At 42.5% G+C, this 20,994-nt stretch overlaps 2 protein-coding genes across 8 annotated transcripts in view; both read right to left on the reverse strand.

Moving 5' to 3' along the window:
- LOC139383933 (MAP/microtubule affinity-regulating kinase 3-like) overlaps nucleotides 1–11,735 on the reverse strand; it is a 41,083-nt gene extending 29,348 nt beyond the window's left edge. For 4 of the 6 annotated variants that reach the window (XM_071128553.1, XM_071128548.1, XM_071128550.1 and 1 more), the window contains exons 1-3: nucleotides 11,096–11,706; nucleotides 9,447–9,629; nucleotides 9,143–9,196 (exon numbers count right to left, since the gene is read on the reverse strand). In XM_071128553.1, coding sequence (XP_070984654.1) covers nucleotides 9,143–9,196; nucleotides 9,447–9,629; nucleotides 11,096–11,146 — 288 coding nt within the window. In that variant the 5' untranslated portion in view covers nucleotides 11,147–11,706. Of the gene's footprint in view, nucleotides 1–9,142; nucleotides 9,197–9,446; nucleotides 9,630–11,095 lie in introns of all 6 variants that reach the window. The other 2 variants (XM_071128552.1, XM_071128549.1) reach the window with 2 other exon arrangements.
- A 212-nt stretch (nucleotides 11,736–11,947) lies between these two features.
- Nucleotides 11,948–19,382, reverse strand: LOC139383935 (eukaryotic translation initiation factor 5-like). Of its 2 annotated transcripts, none has more exons than XM_071128555.1 (12): nucleotides 19,282–19,382; nucleotides 18,446–18,651; nucleotides 17,478–17,757; nucleotides 17,209–17,290; nucleotides 16,878–17,050; nucleotides 16,287–16,398; nucleotides 16,053–16,174; nucleotides 15,703–15,864; nucleotides 15,314–15,475; nucleotides 15,013–15,177; nucleotides 14,728–14,865; nucleotides 11,948–12,982 (listed from the first exon to the last, which is right to left on the reverse strand). In XM_071128555.1, the coding sequence occupies exons 3-12, from the start codon at nucleotides 17,547–17,549 to the stop codon at nucleotides 12,884–12,886; spliced, it is 1,287 nt and encodes a 428-aa protein (XP_070984656.1). In that variant the 5' UTR covers nucleotides 17,550–17,757; nucleotides 18,446–18,651; nucleotides 19,282–19,382; the 3' UTR covers nucleotides 11,948–12,883. The 2 variants fall into 2 exon arrangements, with proteins under 2 accessions (XP_070984656.1, XP_070984655.1); XM_071128554.1 differs by lacking the exon at nucleotides 19,282–19,382 and adding an exon at nucleotides 18,900–19,119.
- Between the last annotated feature and the right edge of the window lie 1,612 nt (nucleotides 19,383–20,994).

Consider the following 20,994-nt stretch of genomic DNA (forward strand, 5'->3'; position numbering starts at 1 on the left):
AGACTGATCAGAGATGCAGCCAAGAGGCCCATGATCACTCTGGATGAACTGCAGAGATCTACAGCTGAGGTGGGAGACTCTGTCCATAGGACAACAATCAGTCGTATATTGCACAAATCTGGCCTTTATGGAAGAGTGGCAAGAAGAAAGCCATTTCTTAAAGATATCCATAAAAAGTGTCGTTTAAAGTTTGCCACAAGCCACCTGGGAGACACACCAAACATGTGGAAGAAGGTGCTCTGGTCAGATGAAACCAAAATTGAACTTTTGGGCAACAATGCAAAATGTTATGTTTGGCGTAAAAGCAACACAGCTGAACACACCATCCCCACTGTCAAACATGGTGGTGGCAGCATCATGGTTTGGGCCTGCTTTTCTTCAGCAGGGACAGGGAAGATGGTTAAAATTGATGGGAAGATGGATGGAGCCAAATACAGGACCATTCTGGAAGAAAACCTGATGGAGTCTGCAAAAGACCTGAGACTGGGACGGAGATTTGTCTTCCAACAAGACAATGATCCAAAACATAAAGCAAAATCTACAATGGAATGGTTCAAAAATAAACATATCCAGGTGTTAGAATGGCCAAGTCAAAGTCCAGACCTGAATTCAATCGAGACTCTGCGGAAAGAACTGAAAACTGCTGTTCACAAATGCTCTCCATCTAGAGACATACCCCAAACGACCCCAAAGGTGGCGCTACAAAGTATTAACTTAAGGGGGCTGAATAATTTTGCACGCCCAATTTTTCAGTTTTTGATTTGTTAAAAAAGTTTGAAATATCCAATAAATGTCGTTCCACTTCATGATTGTGTCCCACTTGTTGTTGATTCTTCACAAAAAAAATACAGTTTTATATCTTTATGTTTGAAGCCTGAAATGTGGCAAAAGGTCGCAAAGTTCAAGGGGGCCGAATACTTTCGCAAGGCACTGTATGTATATGTATATGCATGTATATGTATATATCTCTCTCACACACACACACATACACTGAAAAAAGATATAAATACAACAATTTCAAAGATTTTACTGAGCTACAGCTCATAAGGAAATCAGTCAATTTAAATAATTAATTAGGCCCTAATCTATGGATTTCACATGACTGGGAATACAGATATGCATCTGTTGGTCACAGATACCGTAAAGAGTAGGGGCGTGGATCAGAAAACCTGTCGGTCCCTGTTGTGACCACCATTTGCCTCATACATCTCCTTCACAGATATGATCTGGCTGTTGATTGTGGATCGTTGTCCCACTGCTCTTCAATGGCTGGATATTGGAGGGAACTGGAACACGCTGTCATAGACCTCGATCCAGAGCATCCCAAACACGCTCAATGGGTGACATGTCTAGTAAGTATGCAGGCCACGGAAGAACTGGGACTTTTTCAGCTTCCAGGAATTGTGTACAGATCCTTGCGACATGCTGAAACATGAGGTGATGGCGGTGGATGAATGGCACGACAATGGGCCTCAGGATCTCGTCACAGTATCGCTGTGCATTCAAATTGCCATCGATAAAATGCAATTGTGTTCATTGTTGTAACTTATGCCTTCCCATACCATAACCCCACCATGGGGCACTCAGTTCACAACGTTGACATCAGTAAATCACACACCCACATGACGCCATATACGTACGTGGTCTGCGGTTGTGCGGCCAGTACTGCCAAATTCTCTAAAACGCAGTTGGAGGCAGCTTATGGTATTGAAACATTAAATTATCTGGCAACAGCTCTGGTGGACATTCTTGCAGTCAGCATGCCATTGCACGCTCTCTCACTCAAAACTTGCGACACCTGTGGCATTGTGTTGTGACAAAATGTTACATTTTAGAGATCCCTTTTATTGTCCCCAGCACAAGGTGTACCTGTGTCTTGATATGCCACACCTGTCAGATAAACTAATTTGTGCACAACATTTGAGAGAAATAAGCTTTTTGTGCATATGGAACATTTCTGGGATATTTTATTTCAGCTCATTAAACATGGGATCAACACTTTACATTTTACATTTTTGTTCAGTCTATATGCTTTATATGTCTTAAATAATACAATAGTCACTTCCACATACCGAGTGATATTGTTGGGGAATGTTACTATTAGTTAACATGCAATATTTTGTACTAATAATGACCTATATTAATTGAGTGACTATGACATATGATAACCAACTAATACCCAGGGCCGATCAGGCTTTACAAAAACAGGATGATACTAACACTTACAGTAGTAGTAGTAGTAGTAGTAAGAAAGGCAACATGTAGGAAAGACAGTTGGCTGACATAGGAAGAAAAGTTCACTGACACGTGATGACAGACACTGATGTGGTTTTCGCTGACAGAGCAGTTCTCTGAGAAAATGTATCTCTGCCCAAATATTTCCCAAGCACTAGTCTGGTTTTTACAAACATCTAGAATACATTGTTGTGCTATTAAAGAAGTTGAAGTGAAGTTCCGATTATTGTCCTCGCCTATCTTTCAGAACCTTAGACTTTACCGGTTTCAACGTTATTTGAGCAAGACACCTGCACACACAGAAACAAGACAAATGTTCCATAACCATTAGAGAGTGATCTGAGTTGTGTCAGAGCCAAAAATGCTCTTTAGGGTTCAATCTCAGTGGGAATAAAATAACTAAGTGCTATTTATTATTGATCCTCCTTTACGACAGCTCACTGTGCTCCCATCCCCCCTTCCGCCCATAAAATAATAAAAGTCATCCATATTTAAAAGAGCAGGAGCAGGTGCCTGATGCTGTGCCATGTACTGGCCTTTCTAGCTTCTACTGTGCCTCCTGGCATTACCCAATACAAGGTGCTGCAGCAGTCAATGCATAGGAGGAAATATATCACCATGTCTGGAACATACAGCTTAATGCCATCCTAACTGTTCACCCATCAAGAAACACAGACACGACACACTCTATTCTGGGGAAGCCAGGATGTTGAGGATGACAGACCAGGGTAGTGTTCACATTGAAACCCAACCTGAACATCGTTCATCTCCAAGTCTCTCAACTGAATAGTATGATTTCCGGTTTAGCTAAAATACTAAAGGGTTAATTAAACTTCAACAGAAAATCACTCTGAACATGATAGTAACAAACAAGCGTAGATTCGACTTGGTTCTTCCTTGCTAGGGGAAGAGAAGTCTTAGCCTTGGCTTGAGGTCTAGCTCACTTTCATTACACTCTTCCCATTATACCCCTCTACCCATTTTAATAGCAAAATATTCTCAGAGTGCTGTGTAAATATAGAGAAATAAGTGTTGTATTTGCATTTATTAGGGATCCCCATTAGAGCTACTCTTCCTGGGGTCCAAACACATTAAGGCACCTACATCACACAAAACAAAAATATAAAACAGTACATGATATAACATTATTACACCACTACAATACAAAATGTATAACACCAACGCAAAGTGTCAAATCTGGAGGAAACCTGGCACCATCCCTACGGTGAAGCATGGTGGTGGCAGCATCATGGTGTGGGGATGTTTTTCAGGGACTGGGAGACTAGTCAGGATCGAGGGAATGATGAACGGAGCAACGTACAGAGAGATCCTTGATGAAAACTTGCTCCAGAGTGCTCAGAGCCTCAGACTGGGGCGAAGATTCACCTTCCAAGAGGACAATGACCCTAAGCACACAGCCAAGACAATGCAGAAGTGGCTTTGGGACAAGTCTCAATGTCCTTGAGCGGCCCAGCCAGAGCCCGGACTTTAACCCGATCTAACATCTCTGGAGAGACCTGAAAACAGCTGTGCAGCAACCCTCCCCATACAACCTGACAGAGCTTGAGAGGATCTGCAAAGAAGAATGGGGGAAAACCCCAAATACAGGTGTGCCAAGCTTGTAGTGTCATATTCAAGAAGCCTCAAGGTTGTAATCGCTGCCAAATGTGCTTCAACAAAGTATTGAGTAAACGGTCTGAATAACTAACAAATGTTTTTGCTTTGTCGTTATTGGGTATTGTGTGTAGATTGATGAGGGATAAAAACCATTTAAGACATTTTAGGATAAGGCTGTTAGGGTAACAAAATCTGGAAAAAGTCAAGGGGTCTGAATCATTTCCAAATGCACTGTACCTGATGTGGAGTAGAGTTCCATGTAGTCATGGCTCTATGTAGTACTGTGCGCCTCCCATAGTCTGTTCTGGACCATTTTCCATGTCATGGATAGGCAGGCAGACAGACTTATCATTGTTTCGTAAAAAACTGAGATCCCCTATGTGTGGTTGCTGGATGGGTTTTGTGGTGTTCTCTAGAGAAAACCATAGGGAACAGACAACACTATCCTTACAGCAGTATTGACAGGCTTATGTAGTGACAAAGAGTGGAACCGGTCAGTTCTTGCACACACACACACACAAACAGACCACACGGGAACCACCAGGCTAAGGCACCATAACAAAACATCACAATAGACACAACACTTCTATGTAGATTGTGTTGCCAACAATCCAGGCTTACCAGTAAGGCTGGCAATTGTCAGGGACCTCACTATACCATATTATCACAATACTTCAGTTTCGATACGATATGTATTGCATTTCTCACGATTCTATATCTATTGCAATTCGATATTGTGATTTTATTACATTTCGATATTCCAAATATATTGCTCACCATACGTCTTCTGCAGAGGGACAAGAGAAAATTAATTTTGGTCAGTCATGGAATTAAAAGTGCTGAAAACAAATTGGCTCCCTATTTAAAAAGAAGATGGAGAACAATCTATGAATGACAAATACTGGAGTTTTGGTGCAGGTACAGCCAGTCAAAAACAATATTGCAATATTGTCAAAACTATACAATATAGTGTCATAAACCGTATGGATTTTTCCCCCATCACTACTTACCAGTGCACTAATATATGGATCAGTAACCTTTACTTATGCTACAAGGCTAATTTTCACAGCAGGTCCCATTTCAACAGTCAGTTCGACATTTATTTGTGAGCACTGCTTCTGCTCTCATTAGCCTATACTGAACTTAAAACAGGTTTAGTGCTGCTCTGTGGTAACTTTATGAGAAGGGAGTAGGAGAGCAGTAGAAGAAGAGGCCACACCACACCAGACTCCAAACATCTGAGAATCAACTGTTTACATTTAATCAAAGGCTTTGGCCATTTCCCTAACCTTGAGCTGAGCTTGTCACGGATGTGAGCTCTTCCAAACTATTAAAAACCGAGGATGAAAACAAAGATTTCGGCTTAAGACCATTTTTTGATTTACTGTCCCAATAACAGAACCACGCACATTTTGCAGTCTCCTCTTCTCAGTGTACCTGGACTTCTCAGATTTGTTGGTGCTGAAGAGGTAGAGTTCCTTTTGTTCACAAATCATCGCCTAAGTCAGACAAGGGGATTTCAATAGGCAAAGGCAACATTTAAAGAAGATATTGATAGCTTTGTAATACTAAAAATGAGTTACATCAAGTACCCAACACAACATGACTATTCCTAGGGGCTATTACTAAATTGTTAACAGAAGCTCCATGTGTTGTGTGTTTCCAACAAGCCACCTCATAAAGAGCCTCATGATTCAGATAGGGCTCAATGAAATTTGTTTTAATCAAATCACATTTTATCTGTCACATGCGCTGAATAAAACAGGTGTAGACCTTACCGTGAAATGCTTACTTACGAGCCCTTAACCAACAACGCAGTTCAACAAATAAGAGTTTAGTAAAAACATTTACTAAAAACATTTACTAAATAAACTAAAGCAAAAAATACAATAAAAAGTAACACAATAATAGTAACACAATGGGGGAACCGGCACCGATTCAATGTGTGGGGGTACAGGTTAGTCGAGGTCATTTGTACATGTAGGTAGGGGTAAAGTGACTATGCAAAGAAAATAAGCAGCGAGTCGCAGCAGTGTGAAAAAACAGATTGGGGGGGGGGGGGGGGGGGGTTACTTTTGGACCTAGATTTGGCGCTCCGGTACCGCTTGCCGTGGGGTAGCAGAGAGAACAGTCTATGACTTATGTGACTGGAGTCTTTGACCATTTCTGGGGCCTTTCTCTGACACTGCCTAGTAGATACAGTTGCAGTCGGAAGTTTACATACACTTACATGCTGATCAGACCGGACACGTGGCAAAATACATTTAGAAACCCATGTTATTCAATTATTGCGCGCGCGCCAACGAGCGTCTGCGATGCCAAGGGCTAAAATAGAACTCCTTTTTATTTCTGACGCAGATCGCGCTGAAAGTACTGCCTCTCCCATCTCCTCATTGGTTTATAGAAGCAGGTACCCACGTGCCATCTCCTCATTGGTCATACCCACGTGGGTGATAGAAAGACGAACTGTTTTGCCGTTCGTCGTGGTAATACTATGAAAGTTTGATGCGATCACCATATAAGTTCAAAGATGAAAAAGCCTGGAAGGAGGAGAGATGACAAGAAACAATTCAGTTGACTGTGTGGATTAATTGTCGGAGTAGAGGTCCTTGTGCATTTCAGGTAAAACAACAACTCAATGTGTATATCTCAGAACAAATTAGCTAGCACCAGCAAGCTAGCTAAATAGGACACATCAGTTTAGCAAGTGCAAGCTAACTAGCTAAATTGTCATACATGTTTAATGCTTTTCGACCTGTCCCCAAATTAATGTCATTGTTTCAGAGTTTGTTTTGACATTTTCACCTGCGTGTCGTGATCGCGTTTGGTGTAGGGGGACAAAATAAATGTATGCACGATAGCGCACGCGCACAGCCGGATTGGGTTCCGTATTAGGTTGGAGTCAAAACTCATTTTTCAACCATTCTACAAATTTCTTGTTAATTAACTATAGTTTTGGCAAGTCGGTTAGGACTTCAACTTTGTGCATGACAAGTAATTTTTCCAACAATTGTTTACAGATAGACTCACTGTATCACAATTCCAGTGGGTCAGAAGTTTACATACACTAAGTTGACTGTGCCTTTAAACAGCTTGGAAGATTCCAGATAATGATGCCATGGCTTTAAAAGCTTCCGATAGGCTAATTGACATAATTTGAGTCAATTGGAGGTGTACCTGTGAATGTATTTCAAGGCCAATCTTCAAACTCAGTCAAACTTTAAACTAACCACGACTCGGTGAAACATGATATTATAGTTTTTAATGTCCAGTTGGTAGGACAGTCGCGAATGGATATCCAGTTTATTTTCCAGTGATTGCATGTTGGCCAATAGAACGGATGGTAGAGGTGGGTTACCCATCTGCCGACAAATTATAACAAGGCACCCTGATCGCCACCCCCTGTATTTCCGTATTTTCTTCACACGAATGACAGGGATTTGGGCCTGGTCTCGGAGAAACATTTTATCCTTCACAATGGGTGAGTAATGGCTGTTCTGATATCCATAAGCTATTTTTGTTCATATGAGACGGTAGCAGCAGCATTATGTACAAAATAAGTTACAAACAATGCGAAAACCCCCCCACAAAATAACACAGTTGGTTAGAAGCCCATAAAACGGCAGCCATCCCCTCTGGCGCCATTGTAAGATATATTTTTGTAATCTTTGCATGCTTCTGTTCTCTGTTTTGTTTTTCCAGGTTTTCAACAAAATTGGATGTTCTAAGTCCACAAAAATGCTTAAAACACATCAGGAGACCACTTTTGAGGTCTGGAAAAATCTACGGAATTTAGATTTTTGGGTGTAGTTACCCTTTATTTCAAGTACGCACCAGCCAGTGACCGTTGTTTGGTTAATGATGTTTCTGTAGCGCTCATGTGATTGCAGTTTGCAAAACAAACGGCCATTGGATTGATGCAAATAATCATATCATTCTGCCAGGTAGGGATAGGCCACTTTGTAGTTAGCATTTCATTGAAGATTTTTGGGAAAGACTTTCTATCTCTACCAGAAGGTCATCATTAGCATCATTAAAATCACTGATGCATTTTGTCTTATTACTAAAATGGGCAAATTAATGAATTTTAGAATAAATGCAATATATTTATACTGAATAAAAATATAAACGCAACATGTAAAGTGTTTCATGAGCTGAAAAAAAAGAAGAAAAAAAAATTCACATAAATGTTCCATACGCACGAAAAGCTCATTTATCTCAAATTATGTGCACAAATGTGTTTACATTTCTCCTTTGCCAATTTAATCCATCCACCTGACAGGTTGGGCATAAGCAAGGAGCTGATTAAACAGCACGGTCATTACACAGGTGCAACTTGTGCTGGGGACAATAAAAGGCCACTTTAAAATGTGCAGTTTTGTCACACAACACAATTCCACAGATGTCCCAAGTTTTGAGGGAGTGTGCAATTGGCATACTGACTGCAGGAATGTCCACCGCAGAGCCCAGGACCCCCACATCTGGCTTCTTCACCTGCGGGATGTCGGAGGAGGGGTGGGTTGATGAAAAGTATTTCTGTCTGTAATAAAGCCCTTTTATAGGGAAACTCATTATGATTGGCTGGGCCTGGCTCCCCAGTGAGTGGGCCTATGCTCTCCCAGGCGAACCATTGGCTGCGCCCCTGCCCAGTCATGTGAAATCCACAGATTAGGGCCTAATTTATTTATTTAAAATTGACTGATTTCTTTATATGAACTGTAACTCAGGAAAATCTTTGAAATTGCTGCATGTTGAGTTTATATTTTTGTTCAGTGGTTGATTTCCTACTGAAGTTCAATAATTTTTTTTACATTGTTGGATTCCATTTTAATGTCTGGATTCCGTGATTCTGTCCACAACACTGATTTTATAGGGCCCTACTCAGAGTTTCTGTTGACTTAGCACAGCCTATGTCAAAGGACCTGTCTTGAAATACAAAGCACTGAATCAATGGTGCTTTGGAAAAACAGATGGAAACTACAGCTAAGCAGCGAGTGAGAGAGATGCTTACTCTGAGTCTCAGTGGGGCAGGCAGAATACCAACGACCACCCCAGCACCCTGGGTAAGCCCTGGTCATGCTCTCTGTCGGTCTGTCAAACCCTGCCTGCTGCAGCACATCAGTCATATCAATAATGCCCTCTGACTGGCAAAAACCACCACCAGGGCACAGGCACAGGGCCAAAACTACACAGATCAGTGGTTACACAGCCACGATAAAAAATGATCTAGTTTGCCACACAACCTCAATAAGTGCACTGGGAATCACAGCCACACAGGGAGGATCCTTACCTTTTGAAGGCTGTTTGGGTTCAGTTGTGTCTTATCGATAATCTTTATCGCCACCTGAGGAGAGAGCAAAAACAAAGTGTGTAAACAATTATGCTCGGAGGACCCTTCACTGGGATCAACACAGCACACACATATATAACTTATCTTTTATTTTTATGTCCCCCACTTATGAACAAGATACAATTCATATTTGCACAACAAGAACAATGCTATTGAGAGGGGAAAGAATAGACTAGTGAAGCTAGGTAAACCAGAAAGGGGCTACAGCAGCCTGTCCTGCTGCAGGCCTAGTCTCTCCTCTCACCTCTCTGCCAGTGAGGATGTGGCGGGCCAGCTTGACCTTGGCGAAGTTGCCCTTCCCAATGGTCTTCAGGAGTCGGTAGTTCCCCACATGAGGCTGCTCGTCGGCACCAGAGTTCCGGGTGCGGACCCCTGAGCGGACAGAGCGAGCGGTGACCTCCTGGCGCCCATTGCTGTGAGACGTGTGCTGTGGACATACACAGACAGACATGAGTAGAACAGCGCGCTGTGGATGGACTCAAGGACGGACAGACAGACAAAAGAGTGGAACATCTCTGCACTAGCAGTGGCTCATGCTTGGGATTCCATCCACTGTAAGGTTCCAAAACAACTCTCCTATTAATTAAATCTTTACTGAACAGATTATAATCAAGCTAACCAAGCGGGTAAAGAAAGGTTAGTGTAGGTGACTGACTAATGCAGCCTGATTATCAAGTGTATGTACAGCATACTGATGTTCTGACCCTGGTTAAAAGCCCACAACAGCCCACCCCAAAATCAGATAGATACTTTTCTATGGGTCAGTATCGACTCCAACCCAGGTCAGCTCCATTAGCAGGGCCTGCTCTGTTCTCTAACTCCGCCCTAACAACCCCACCCCTAACCTGAGCATCAGTGGTTACTTGGCCGCACAGCTACACCACAGACAGTTGGAGTTGTGGGAAAGATGTACAGCGCTGAACTGGATGAAAAGGAAAAACATAGATTCAAATGATTGTGATGTTTGCACTGATCAGGATGTTACCAGTAAGAATGCATTAGATTCAGCAGATGTCCAAAGGTCTCGTAAACCAGACAGAACGCTGCGCTCCTCAGTCTGTTGGACAAGGCTAGACTTCCACTATAGCCAACTATAACACTGGGTTACAGTGCTGTTATCACTCGAGGGGAATGTCAGGGATGCTTTATTTTCTGTTGTGATCCACTAACAACCTATCTAAATGTGAGAACAATTCACCTCTTATAAACTGCATTAAGTAGGTCACACTTGAAAAATATATATATACCCTGGGCATATGTTTCAATATAATATTCCTTTATGAACCAGAATGGATGACAGGATACAGAGTATTAGAGCATCTAGATACAACTGCATGACATCAAAATCTAATTAACAATTTGGCTAAATTAAAATTACTGGTAGCCTACTGAGATTTTTATTAAAATGTCCTTACTTACTACACTGATGGGGGTGTCTTTTCATTGCTTGCCGGATTACTCTGAGCAAGAATGAAAACTGTCAGACGATTGTCATTAAACTAAAGTGGTGGGAAATATCAGTGTAAGCCTATATCATTGATAGCAAGCAATTGAACTTGAAAACCAGTCAGAACCTAGTCTAACAGGTAAGGTTGTTTGGATGGAGATACAAATGAGTAGGCTATGTATCACTATCCACAGTCCAAACAGAGCATCTGGCGTGACATCAGGTAACATAAGATTACAGCCAGGGCGTGCACGGTAGATGATTTTGTTTGTGCCGAACATATGCCTGTCTCCCGCGTGACACAATGTATCGAACACTCAGATACAATGTAACCAGTATGTAAAACCATATGATACAATGTAAGATAAATAGTTTCGTGGTTAGGCCTACTTTCTATTGTCAGAGACAACACACCTCTAACTGGCTAATAATAACAGTTTACTTACGCTCTCCGTCTCTTTCTCATTGACTGTAGGTAGAGGAGTTTTTGTTGACATTTTCTCGTTGAAATGTTGTCTATTTCCCTATATTCTGCACCTCCTTTGGCAATACGAGGGGAGGCGATTGTATTCTTGCATTTGGACACAAACCATGAATTCGGCAACTGTCTCAACATCGGTCCATCCAATCCAAATGTGTCTCAAGATGTCCCGAAGACGCAGACAGAATTGAATGACATGTATTTCCCTATAACGCTCCTCGGCAGCAGGGCAACCGCCCTATCGTTCGTTGTGTTCAGAATTAAGTATGTTAACTATTTTTTATTGCAAAAAATACAATACATTAGCTGTTAAATTGAACTAAGCTGAGGCTGATCGACTCCAATCTAGGCTACTCAGAGTGGTTCAGATGTCACCGCTCCCCAAATCGCAATTTTGTTGTGATGTTATCCGTGTGTGCCTTGATATCCGTCTGTATTCCTGGGTTTCAGAATTGTTGAGATGTTGGACTTGCTGTCGGTTCTATTTCTTCCATCTTCGATTCCGAATGAAACTAGTGTTTTAGGTGGGAGCAAAATGGCTACCACCCACGGGCTCTGTTGGATCGGCCCAAATCCTGTCTGATAGTGATGGGTCGTTCGCGAACGGCTCTTTTTGGCGAACGTTAGGAACCGAATCGCATCGGCTAAAGGGCCTTTTATTTGGCTCCCCGATTTGCGTACTGCTACTGCTTTTTTAAGCGTCAAAACGATAATCTGCAAATAAATTACAAAATCATTCTCTGAAGAGGATTCATTGCAGAAACAAAGTGAGCACGTCAATCTAGTCCATTTGGCAAACAAATGAAGGCGATCAAAATTTGTCCAGGTAAATTTTTTATTTCAACGTGCATATCACGACCTGACAATGGTAGACGACTTTTTTGGTTTTATGTGCACGTTTACCCCTGGTTCTTGGGCTATTTTCAAGCATTTAATCGAAGAGCCGTTTGGGAGCCAAAGAATGCAGCTCACCGAAAATACTTGGTCCGAAATGCCATCGCCGCCTCATCGATCACTACTGTCTAATGGCAGACGTGAGGAAACAAGCGACCCCATGGTGCTCAGTAGACAGTGATGGCAGCACTATCACTGCTCAGTGATTCACAATGACAGATTGGAATTAAAGTTTATGCCTTACCTACAGAAACCATGAGTCAGGGCTCATGCTTCCAAAATTAGCTTTATGACTGGATGGGCTGTTGCAATATACAATATACTGAAAACAACTGGGATAAGGAGTCACCCTGATGTGTCATAATTCCAGTGTTTTCTGTGCTCTCCTTTTTCAAAACAGTTTTGTATTCAATATCTGCAGAGATGGCACTGCTGACTTGTCAAGGAGGGAATACCAATGCAGTGTTTAGTGACATCCCTAGTGGGCATGTAGTTTACACATACACCACTTCTCAGACAAGTTCAAGAATCCCATTAACAATTAACCAAAGGTTGTTTATCTGTGACTAAATTGAAAAAAAAAAATGTAACAGTTGTGGATAGCAAAACATTATTTAATGACTGGACAAAAAATACAACAGAAAAACTACAAAAATTAATGTGCAGTCAAGTAAATCCCCAAAATACACCAATATCGCATAAATCAAATGTCTCAAAATTACAGAGTTAATGTGCAGTGACTAATAGCACTATGTTAACAAAAGCAGTGAGGTTGTGGGAAAAGGAGAGTAGGGCTGGCAATTTGGCAGGATGAGAAAATATGATTCAAAACTACAACTTCTCAAAATGGTCTCCTTGTTTAAATTGCATCAATATCAAAGTAGTCCTCTTCCTCGTCAGGCTTGTCCGGTTTTACGGTCTCCACTTTCAGTTCCCGAGCAGAAGAATCATATACAACCTGAGAGAGCAGGATGGAAAATAAGAGCGTTTATTTGTGCATTATACTGGCGTCAAAACTCAAACCTTTATCTCCACAATTTTGTGATATCCAAAATGGTAGTTAGTCTTGTCCCATCGCTGCAACTCCCGTACAGACTCGGGACAGGCAAAGGTCGAGAGCCATGCGTCCTCCAAAACACGACCCTGCCAAGCCGCACTGCTTCTTGACACACTGCTTGCTTAACCCGGAAGCCAGCCCCACCAATGTGTCTGATGAAACACCGTCCAGCTGGCGATCAGAGTCAGCTTGCAGGTGCCCGGCCCGCCACAAGGAGTCACTAGAGTACGATGGGAAAATGAAATCCCGGCCAGCCAAACCCTTCCTAACCTTGTCGACGCTAGGCCAATTGTGCACTGCCTCACAGGTCTCCCGGTCACGGTCAGTAGTGACACAGCCTGGGATTGAACCTGGGTCTGTAGCGACACCTTAGACCGCTGCGCCACTCAGTAATTATCATTTAATTTTATCTGATGTGGAATAGAGTTCCATGTAGCCATGGCTCTATGTAGTACTGTGCACCTTCCATAGTCTGTTCTTGACTTGGGGATTGTGAAGAGACCTTTGGTGGCATATCTTGTTGGGTATGCATGGATGTCCGAGCTGTGTGCTAGTAGTTTAAACAGACAGCTCGGTGCATTCAACATGTCAACACTTCTTACAAAAACAAGTAGTGATGAAGTCAATCTCACCACCACTTTGAGCTTTACATGCATATTAATGTTAACGCTCAGTGTACATTTAAGGGCCAGCCGGGGTGCCTTGTTCTGAATCAATTGTAATTTTACAAGGTCCCTTTGTGGCACCTGACCACACGACTGAACAGTAGTCCAGATGTGACAAACCTAGAGCCTGTAGGCCCTGCCTTGTTGATAGTTGTTAGAAAGGCATAGTAGCACTTTATTATGGTCAGACTTCTCCCTATTTTACATACTGTTGTATCAACATGTTTTGACCATGACAGTCAACTTGCTCAATTTCTACATTTATTGCAAGAAATAGTTGAGGTTTAGAGTTTAGTGAATGTTGTGTCCCAAATACAATGCTTTTAGTTTTGGAAATATTTAGGGCTAACTTATTCCTTGCCACCCACTCTGAAACTAACTGTAGCTCTGTTGAGTGTTGCAGTCATTTCAGTCGCTGTAGTAGCTGACGTGTATAGTGTTGAGTCATCCGCATACATATACACACTGGCTTACTCAAGGCCCATGGCATGTCGTTAGTAAAGATATTAAAAAGTAAGGGGTCTGGACAGCTACCCTGGGGAATTCCTGATTCTACCTGGATTATGTTGGAGGCTTCCATTAAAGAACACCCTCTGTTCTGTTACAAGAAAATGTTCATCCACAATATAGCAGGGGTTGTAAAGCCAAAACTTGCATTTTTCCCATCAGCAGACTACGATCGTTAATGTCAAAAGCCGCACTGAAGTCTAACAATCTCTCTCAGCCACTCATCAGTCGAGTGGCGCAGCGGTCTAAGGCACTGCATCTCAGTGCTAGAGGCATCACTAGACACCCTGGTTTGAATCCAGACTGTATCACAACCGGCCGTGATTGAGAGTCCCATAGGGCGGTGCACAATTGGCCCAGCGTCGTCCGGGTTTGGCCGGTGTTCACTAAGCATATCCTAGTAGCCCAACTCAAACCACAAAGTAGAAACTGTGCAAGCTATGAAAATATATCAGTGGACAGTCTGACCAGTACCTCCACATTTTCATCCTCTGCCTCTTCTTCCTCACTGCCCTCGCTCTCTTCCTCCGCCTCCTTCAGCCACTTGATGAAAGGAGCTGCCTTCGCATGGATCTCTTTGGCAAGTTCCTTAGAGACATATTTCTTAGACACCTGAAATATATAAAGTAATGAGCAATGACACAAATTTGAATGACAAGAAGTTCTATTTTACAAGAAACTAGGTATTAGGGTGATCAGTCTGACATGCAGCTGTATTGAACCGTGTGTTTGAGCATGTACAAGTTTAACCACACACACCTTCTCTGCCCAGGACAGTATTACATCCTCCTCCACTAGATCAGCATCATACAGGTCTTTGAGTATGACAGGCACACGGGGCAGCAGCTGGGCTTGGTGCAGCTTTACCAGGCACTCAAATCCTCCCAGGAGGTATTTCTGGGCCTTCTTATTATTCACACAGAACTAAAGACAAAAAGTAACAAAACCACAATCAATTTGGCAAGGTTTTGGTCAACTTTGTCCCCTCTTGAACACATTACCACAGTGGTAAGAGGTTATGACTGAGGTCAACTGTAACAATGGGGGTTTGAAAACTCACACGAAGGAAATGGCGTTTGTATTTCTTTATCTGGTCACGGATGTTTTCGTCAAACAGTAGTTCGCTCAGGATCAGCGGTCCCATGGCAGTCACATCCAGACGCTCTGCCTCTGCCAAGATCTCCTTATCTGCTGCATCAATAGCGCCATCCTCCCTTTTTTGCTGGAAAAAATAACCAGTGAGAAAGCTTTTAACATGATTTTCAAAATAGCCCCTAAGAAGCACAAAGATTGCTGTGTTGAATAGGAAAAAAATTACTTATGGCCAGTCAAAACTTCTAGGTCACCATCATAAAACATTCACTCATTGTACCCCTATATCAATGAGAAATTTTCACAATGGATCACTGACTTTCATTGTCCTTATAATTGATTTCAGGCACAACTTACTTTGACAAAGTTATAGAATATGTTGACCCTCTCCTCCAGGGTCTTCTCCAGGTCCTCACTGAGGGTCAGGTTTTTGGCATGGGCACTGATCTCCTCCATTCTTCTTCTCTGTGCCTCCTCCGTGGTCTCCTCTGCCCAATCCTCGTCATCATCATCACCGTCCTGATACACAACACACGTTCTCAAGGGATCAATAGCTGCTAGACAGACCGGCTTGGGTTACTGACAGACTAGTCCTTCAGAACAATAATAGCTTGGAGGGGGGTGATGGAGGTTGGTTCCCCCTATTCAACCACTAGCATTAAGAACTTAAACTGACATGGCTTGCACACATTAATGAGGATACTCACCACGACATCAGGGGCATCTATGTCGTTATGGGTCCCAGCCTCTCCGCTGCCAGAGCCATTTTCCTTGTCCTTCTTACGGTTCTTCTTCTCTTTTTTCTCCTTCACAGATCCAGGTTCATTTTCTGTTGAGAAAAGCCATTGGCGCTTTGTCACTCGACAGGCCACATATCAGACTTGACTTTAAGATAAAAAATTTAAAAAACGGTCATGGGCAAATTCTTATTGTGTACTTACCTGGTGGGTTTTTGAGGATAAACGTGCAGAGCTTGTGTCGAGTGTCTAACATGCCACGGTACCCACAGGCCTTACAGGAGTTACCAATGGTTTGTTTCTTAGGATTGATATGCTGCAATGAAAGGTCAACCAACCTATTAACATAATCACTCTTTATACCACCCATAATAGACAAGCAATCACATACCCAAAACAGACCATAACTGCATTGCAGGAGAAAAAGCCACTCGATCCCAAATGGCTGGCGCATGCACAAGCAGGACCCAAAAAGGCAATTATAGCACAAGTCAAGGTTGGCAGGATGTCAAATAAATCTACATAAAACCAAGTATTTAATATATCTACACGCCTCAGGAAGGACATAACGCACTACACCGGGAGTGAATTAAAAAGACATGATTTAAAAAAAGGAAGAAACACTACCAGGAACATAACTGACCAACATCTGTGGCTTTGATATATAAAAAAAGTCAAATTATTTTGCAAAGTCCCACATATAAATGCACTCAACACATTTAATTCCTGTCCCATTCTTGACAACAATACTCAAACACCCACCACAGAGGACAAATATGTTCATCAAATATTTACCAAATCGGTTTCAGGGTTATCACACTCAGGACACAGCACAAATTTACGGATAAATATGTCAAGCATGTCCTGCAACTTGTTCGCCTCATGGGATCCGTTGACGATGAAGCGGTCATTCTTTGCATCAAACTGGGTCTGCGCACCAAGCTCACAACCAAAAAACTTGGTCGGATCTGCAAAGAGGATTTGAGTTGCAATCAACATTCAGCTAATGGATGGTTATGTACACAACAGATACCTAACATTTAGTGAAGGTAACATATCAATGTATGGTGCGAGTCAACGTAACCATTTTAGAATCAACACTATGGTAGTGGGGAGGTCAACTTACATGTTGGAGGCCGACTCAGTGCCTTTGCAACATCAGTCATGTTGACAATGACCGTCTTGATTCCATTTCCCTTGCCCTCAACCTGGACACAAATCAAACCACAAAAACCATAAATAACTTAACAGAATCATTTTGCAAATGGACCACCATTGAGTCATGCACATTTAATTGGAAAACATACAACTGACCAAGCATGCAAATATCAAGAATGTTGAATGACAATGCTATTTTCCTGACAGGATCATGACAAGATTATACCAGATAATCACCTTAGCAATCAGACGGGGCATCTTGTAGCGATAGAACTGGTCTGCCACGCTGCGGTTGACGTTGACCGACATTTTGACTGGCTACTAGCACTATCAGTAAGATAAAAAGATCTTGAATGGGGATTTTTTGGGATCTTCTGTCTGGAAAAGAGGGGATGACATAAACGACTGCAAGCGTGCTCAGTCTCTGACATGAAAAATAGTTTGCCACTGTGGCCGCAAGCGCCTTGATCGTAGACTAGGTTTCCTCCACACAGGTTCCAACAGCTGCGCAACAGCTCTGAAAAGAGGGGAGAAAGGCATGGACATCAACTCTAGTTCCACAGATTGATAACTTCCTTGATGGCAATGGCTTTTATTGAATACCTAAGTAGCCTATATAATTATCTGACTTGACCTTTTAGTTACAACCTGTATGTATAGTTGTTGGGTATGTTGCTAGCTACCCAATGTGTCAAAAGTTAGTGTGGCTCTTGTGAAATGTCGCCACTGACATTGTCAAACTCAATTACGAGACGAGACCCCGTGTGGCTCAGTTGGTGGCGCTTGCAACGCCTGTGTTGAGTTCGAGTCCCACAGAGGGCCAGTACGAAAACGTATGCACTAGCTAACAGATAGCCAACTGATCTCGCTTTGTCGTGAGCTAATACACAGCAAACGTGTCTAACGTTAACACATGTATGTATACGCATTCTTTCACTTCGACATACAAAGAGATCGGGTTGATTAACAACCGGGAAGCCAGACTGATGAATCTAGGTAAATTTGCGCTGCAGAGTGCGTCATGATTTATCAGATGGCACGAGTGATGGGAGACGCCATTTTGATATTCTTATTTAGCCGAGACATAACTACGCCACGAATTTCACTAGAAAAAAGTAGCTACATCGAAATATACATACAACAAAAACAAAGCGTATATATTTACGACAGCTGCATATTTCTATAGCTGGTCGTTATGCACTCACCGTTTTCGTAAAACAAAGACATAAACAACGATGGTCGTCCAAGAGGCACAGTGAAGCGTTGCCTAGTACTGCTGCTGCCAATAGCTGGTGTGTTGCTGGGATTGTAATTCAATGATGCAAGGTGGCAGAATTTCGGAGGTGATAAACGATCTAGCAGATTCTTGCCCCTGTTGTGAAAATATTCGGGACGCCGTCAGAGTTGGTGTCTAAGAAAAAACAAAAATGAGTTAGTCAGCAGAAACTAGTTCGATACAGCGACTAACGTTAGCTAGCTAAACACGTTTTGATACACTCGCGCTAACGTTAGATAGCTAGCTTTTTGTATGTTGCCGTTAGCTAACTAGCTTTGGCTAAATACAACATGGACTCAACCCAGACATATCATACAACAATTATTAGTTAGCTAGCTAGACATCTAGCTATCAGATGGACGATAGTAAAATTGATTCGCTACCTCTCGAACGTTCTCTCAGACAGGATGATTATTCTGTAGCCAAAGCGTGAACTTCTTCTTCGATTAAGTTTAACGGCGGTTGGCACCCAATAAATGTTGCATTACCGCCACCTACTACTAGACTGTAGTACAACTCCCTTATACTTTGCTTGAAGAAATAAATAAACAAATAACTCTTAACATCTAAGTTAACACTGTACCTACAAAAAAAGGACACCCCCCACTCCACTATTTAAATCTATTTAGTCCTACCTCAGGTCAACAAGCTGAAAGGATGGGACAGCACCACTTAACACACCCTGGAACTCGTATGATGTCAAGTCTCGAACACCCAAATACCTCTCTGCAGCTGACACTACAACCTCAATTTTCTGCAACTTACGTTCCAACCTTGCAGTACAGTTGATAACCATTGCTATAAATGCTAAAAATCCAATCTTACTGAAACATATATTACTTGTTGGCCTATCCTTCTGTACTGGTACAAATCTACTACTCACACCACTCCTCTTAGGATCCCTCCCCCTTGACCCATCTTCCTCTACTTTCTTCACTTCCTCCACATATGAAAACTTCTGCACTATTCTAACCCTGGAAACCTCAACCTGCCTCTCGCACAGGACATTTCTGATCCCCAGCCCCATGGGCACCCCTGCAATTAACACATACCACTACTTTCCCAATGCTACACATTCCTTTGTCTCATGCCCTTATGCACACTTCTCAGACCTAGGAATCTCCCTCCTACACACTGCTGTCACATGCCCATAAGTTTGACACCTGTAACAGCGTAATGTATTCGGCACAAAAGCTCGTACAGGATAACTTATATATCCTAACACCCCTTTGTCAGGCAAAGAATCAACATCAAAACTCAAAAGAACAGACAATGACTCTTCTGTTTCACCACTCACGGCACCCTGTCTGTGTCGCACTAAATGATAAGCATCACAAACGCTGGGAATCTTCCCGTTCAGTTGGTCAACTTTTACATTTACAGCTACGCCAGTAATCACTCCTTTCAATAGTGCCCTTTTCTTGTGAGCAAAACAAATCACATTTCTTGCCCCCATTTGTTTAACACGGAGCGCCTTCTCCCTCTGACCAGCAGAAACACAAACAATTATCACAAGACCACTTCTGGTTACCCTCACCGATTCCACAGCACCCAACTCTGTTTTCACCCACCCTGAAACCACAAATGGATCAGCCAAAAGGCAATGGTCCACTTTTTCCCAAACCTTTACTTTTACTTTCACAGACTCATCTTTATACTGACCCTCGGTGCAAGTCTCAGGCTCTGAGAACTTCACCACACCTACCACCTCCGATACTTCGTCCTCATTCACTTTAATTTATTCCCCAGTCTTCAGCTCACTCTGCTTACATTTTCTACCATTCTTCTTTAATCAAATCTATTTATTTATTTATAAAGCCCTTCTTACATCAGCTGATATCTCAAAGTGCTGTACAGAAACCCAGCCTAAAACCCCAAACAGCAAGCAATGCAGGTGTAGAAGCACGGTGGCTAGGAAAAACTCCCTAGGAAGAAACCTAGAGAGAAACCAGGCTATGAGGGGTGGCCAGTCCTCTTCTGGCTGTGCCGGGTGGAGATTATAACAGAACATCGTCAAGATGTTCAAATATTCATAGATGACGAACAGGGTCAAATAATAATAATCACAGTGGTTGTCGAGGGTGCAACAGATCAGCACCTCAGGAGTAAATGTCAGTTGGCTTTTCATAGTCGATCACATTCAGAGTATCTCGACCGCTCCTGCTGTCTCTAGAGAGTTGAAAACAGCAGTTCTGGGACAGGTAGCACGTCCGGTGAACAGGTCAGGGTTCCATACCCGCAGGCAGAACAGTTGAAACTGGAGCAGCAGCACGGCCAGGTGGACTGGGGACAGCAAGGAGTCATCAGGTCAGGTAGTCCTGAGGCATGGTCCTAGGGCTCTAGGTCCTCCGAGAAAGAGAGAAAGAAAGAAAGAAAGGAGAGAGCATACTTAAATTCACACAGGACACCGGATAACACAGGAGAAAGACTCCAGATATAACAGACTGACACTAGCCCCCCGACACATAAACTACTGCA

Source organism: Oncorhynchus clarkii, chromosome 25, assembly GCF_045791955.1.
Source record: "Oncorhynchus clarkii lewisi isolate Uvic-CL-2024 chromosome 25, UVic_Ocla_1.0, whole genome shotgun sequence".
NCBI classification, from domain to species: domain Eukaryota; kingdom Metazoa; phylum Chordata; class Actinopteri; order Salmoniformes; family Salmonidae; genus Oncorhynchus; species Oncorhynchus clarkii.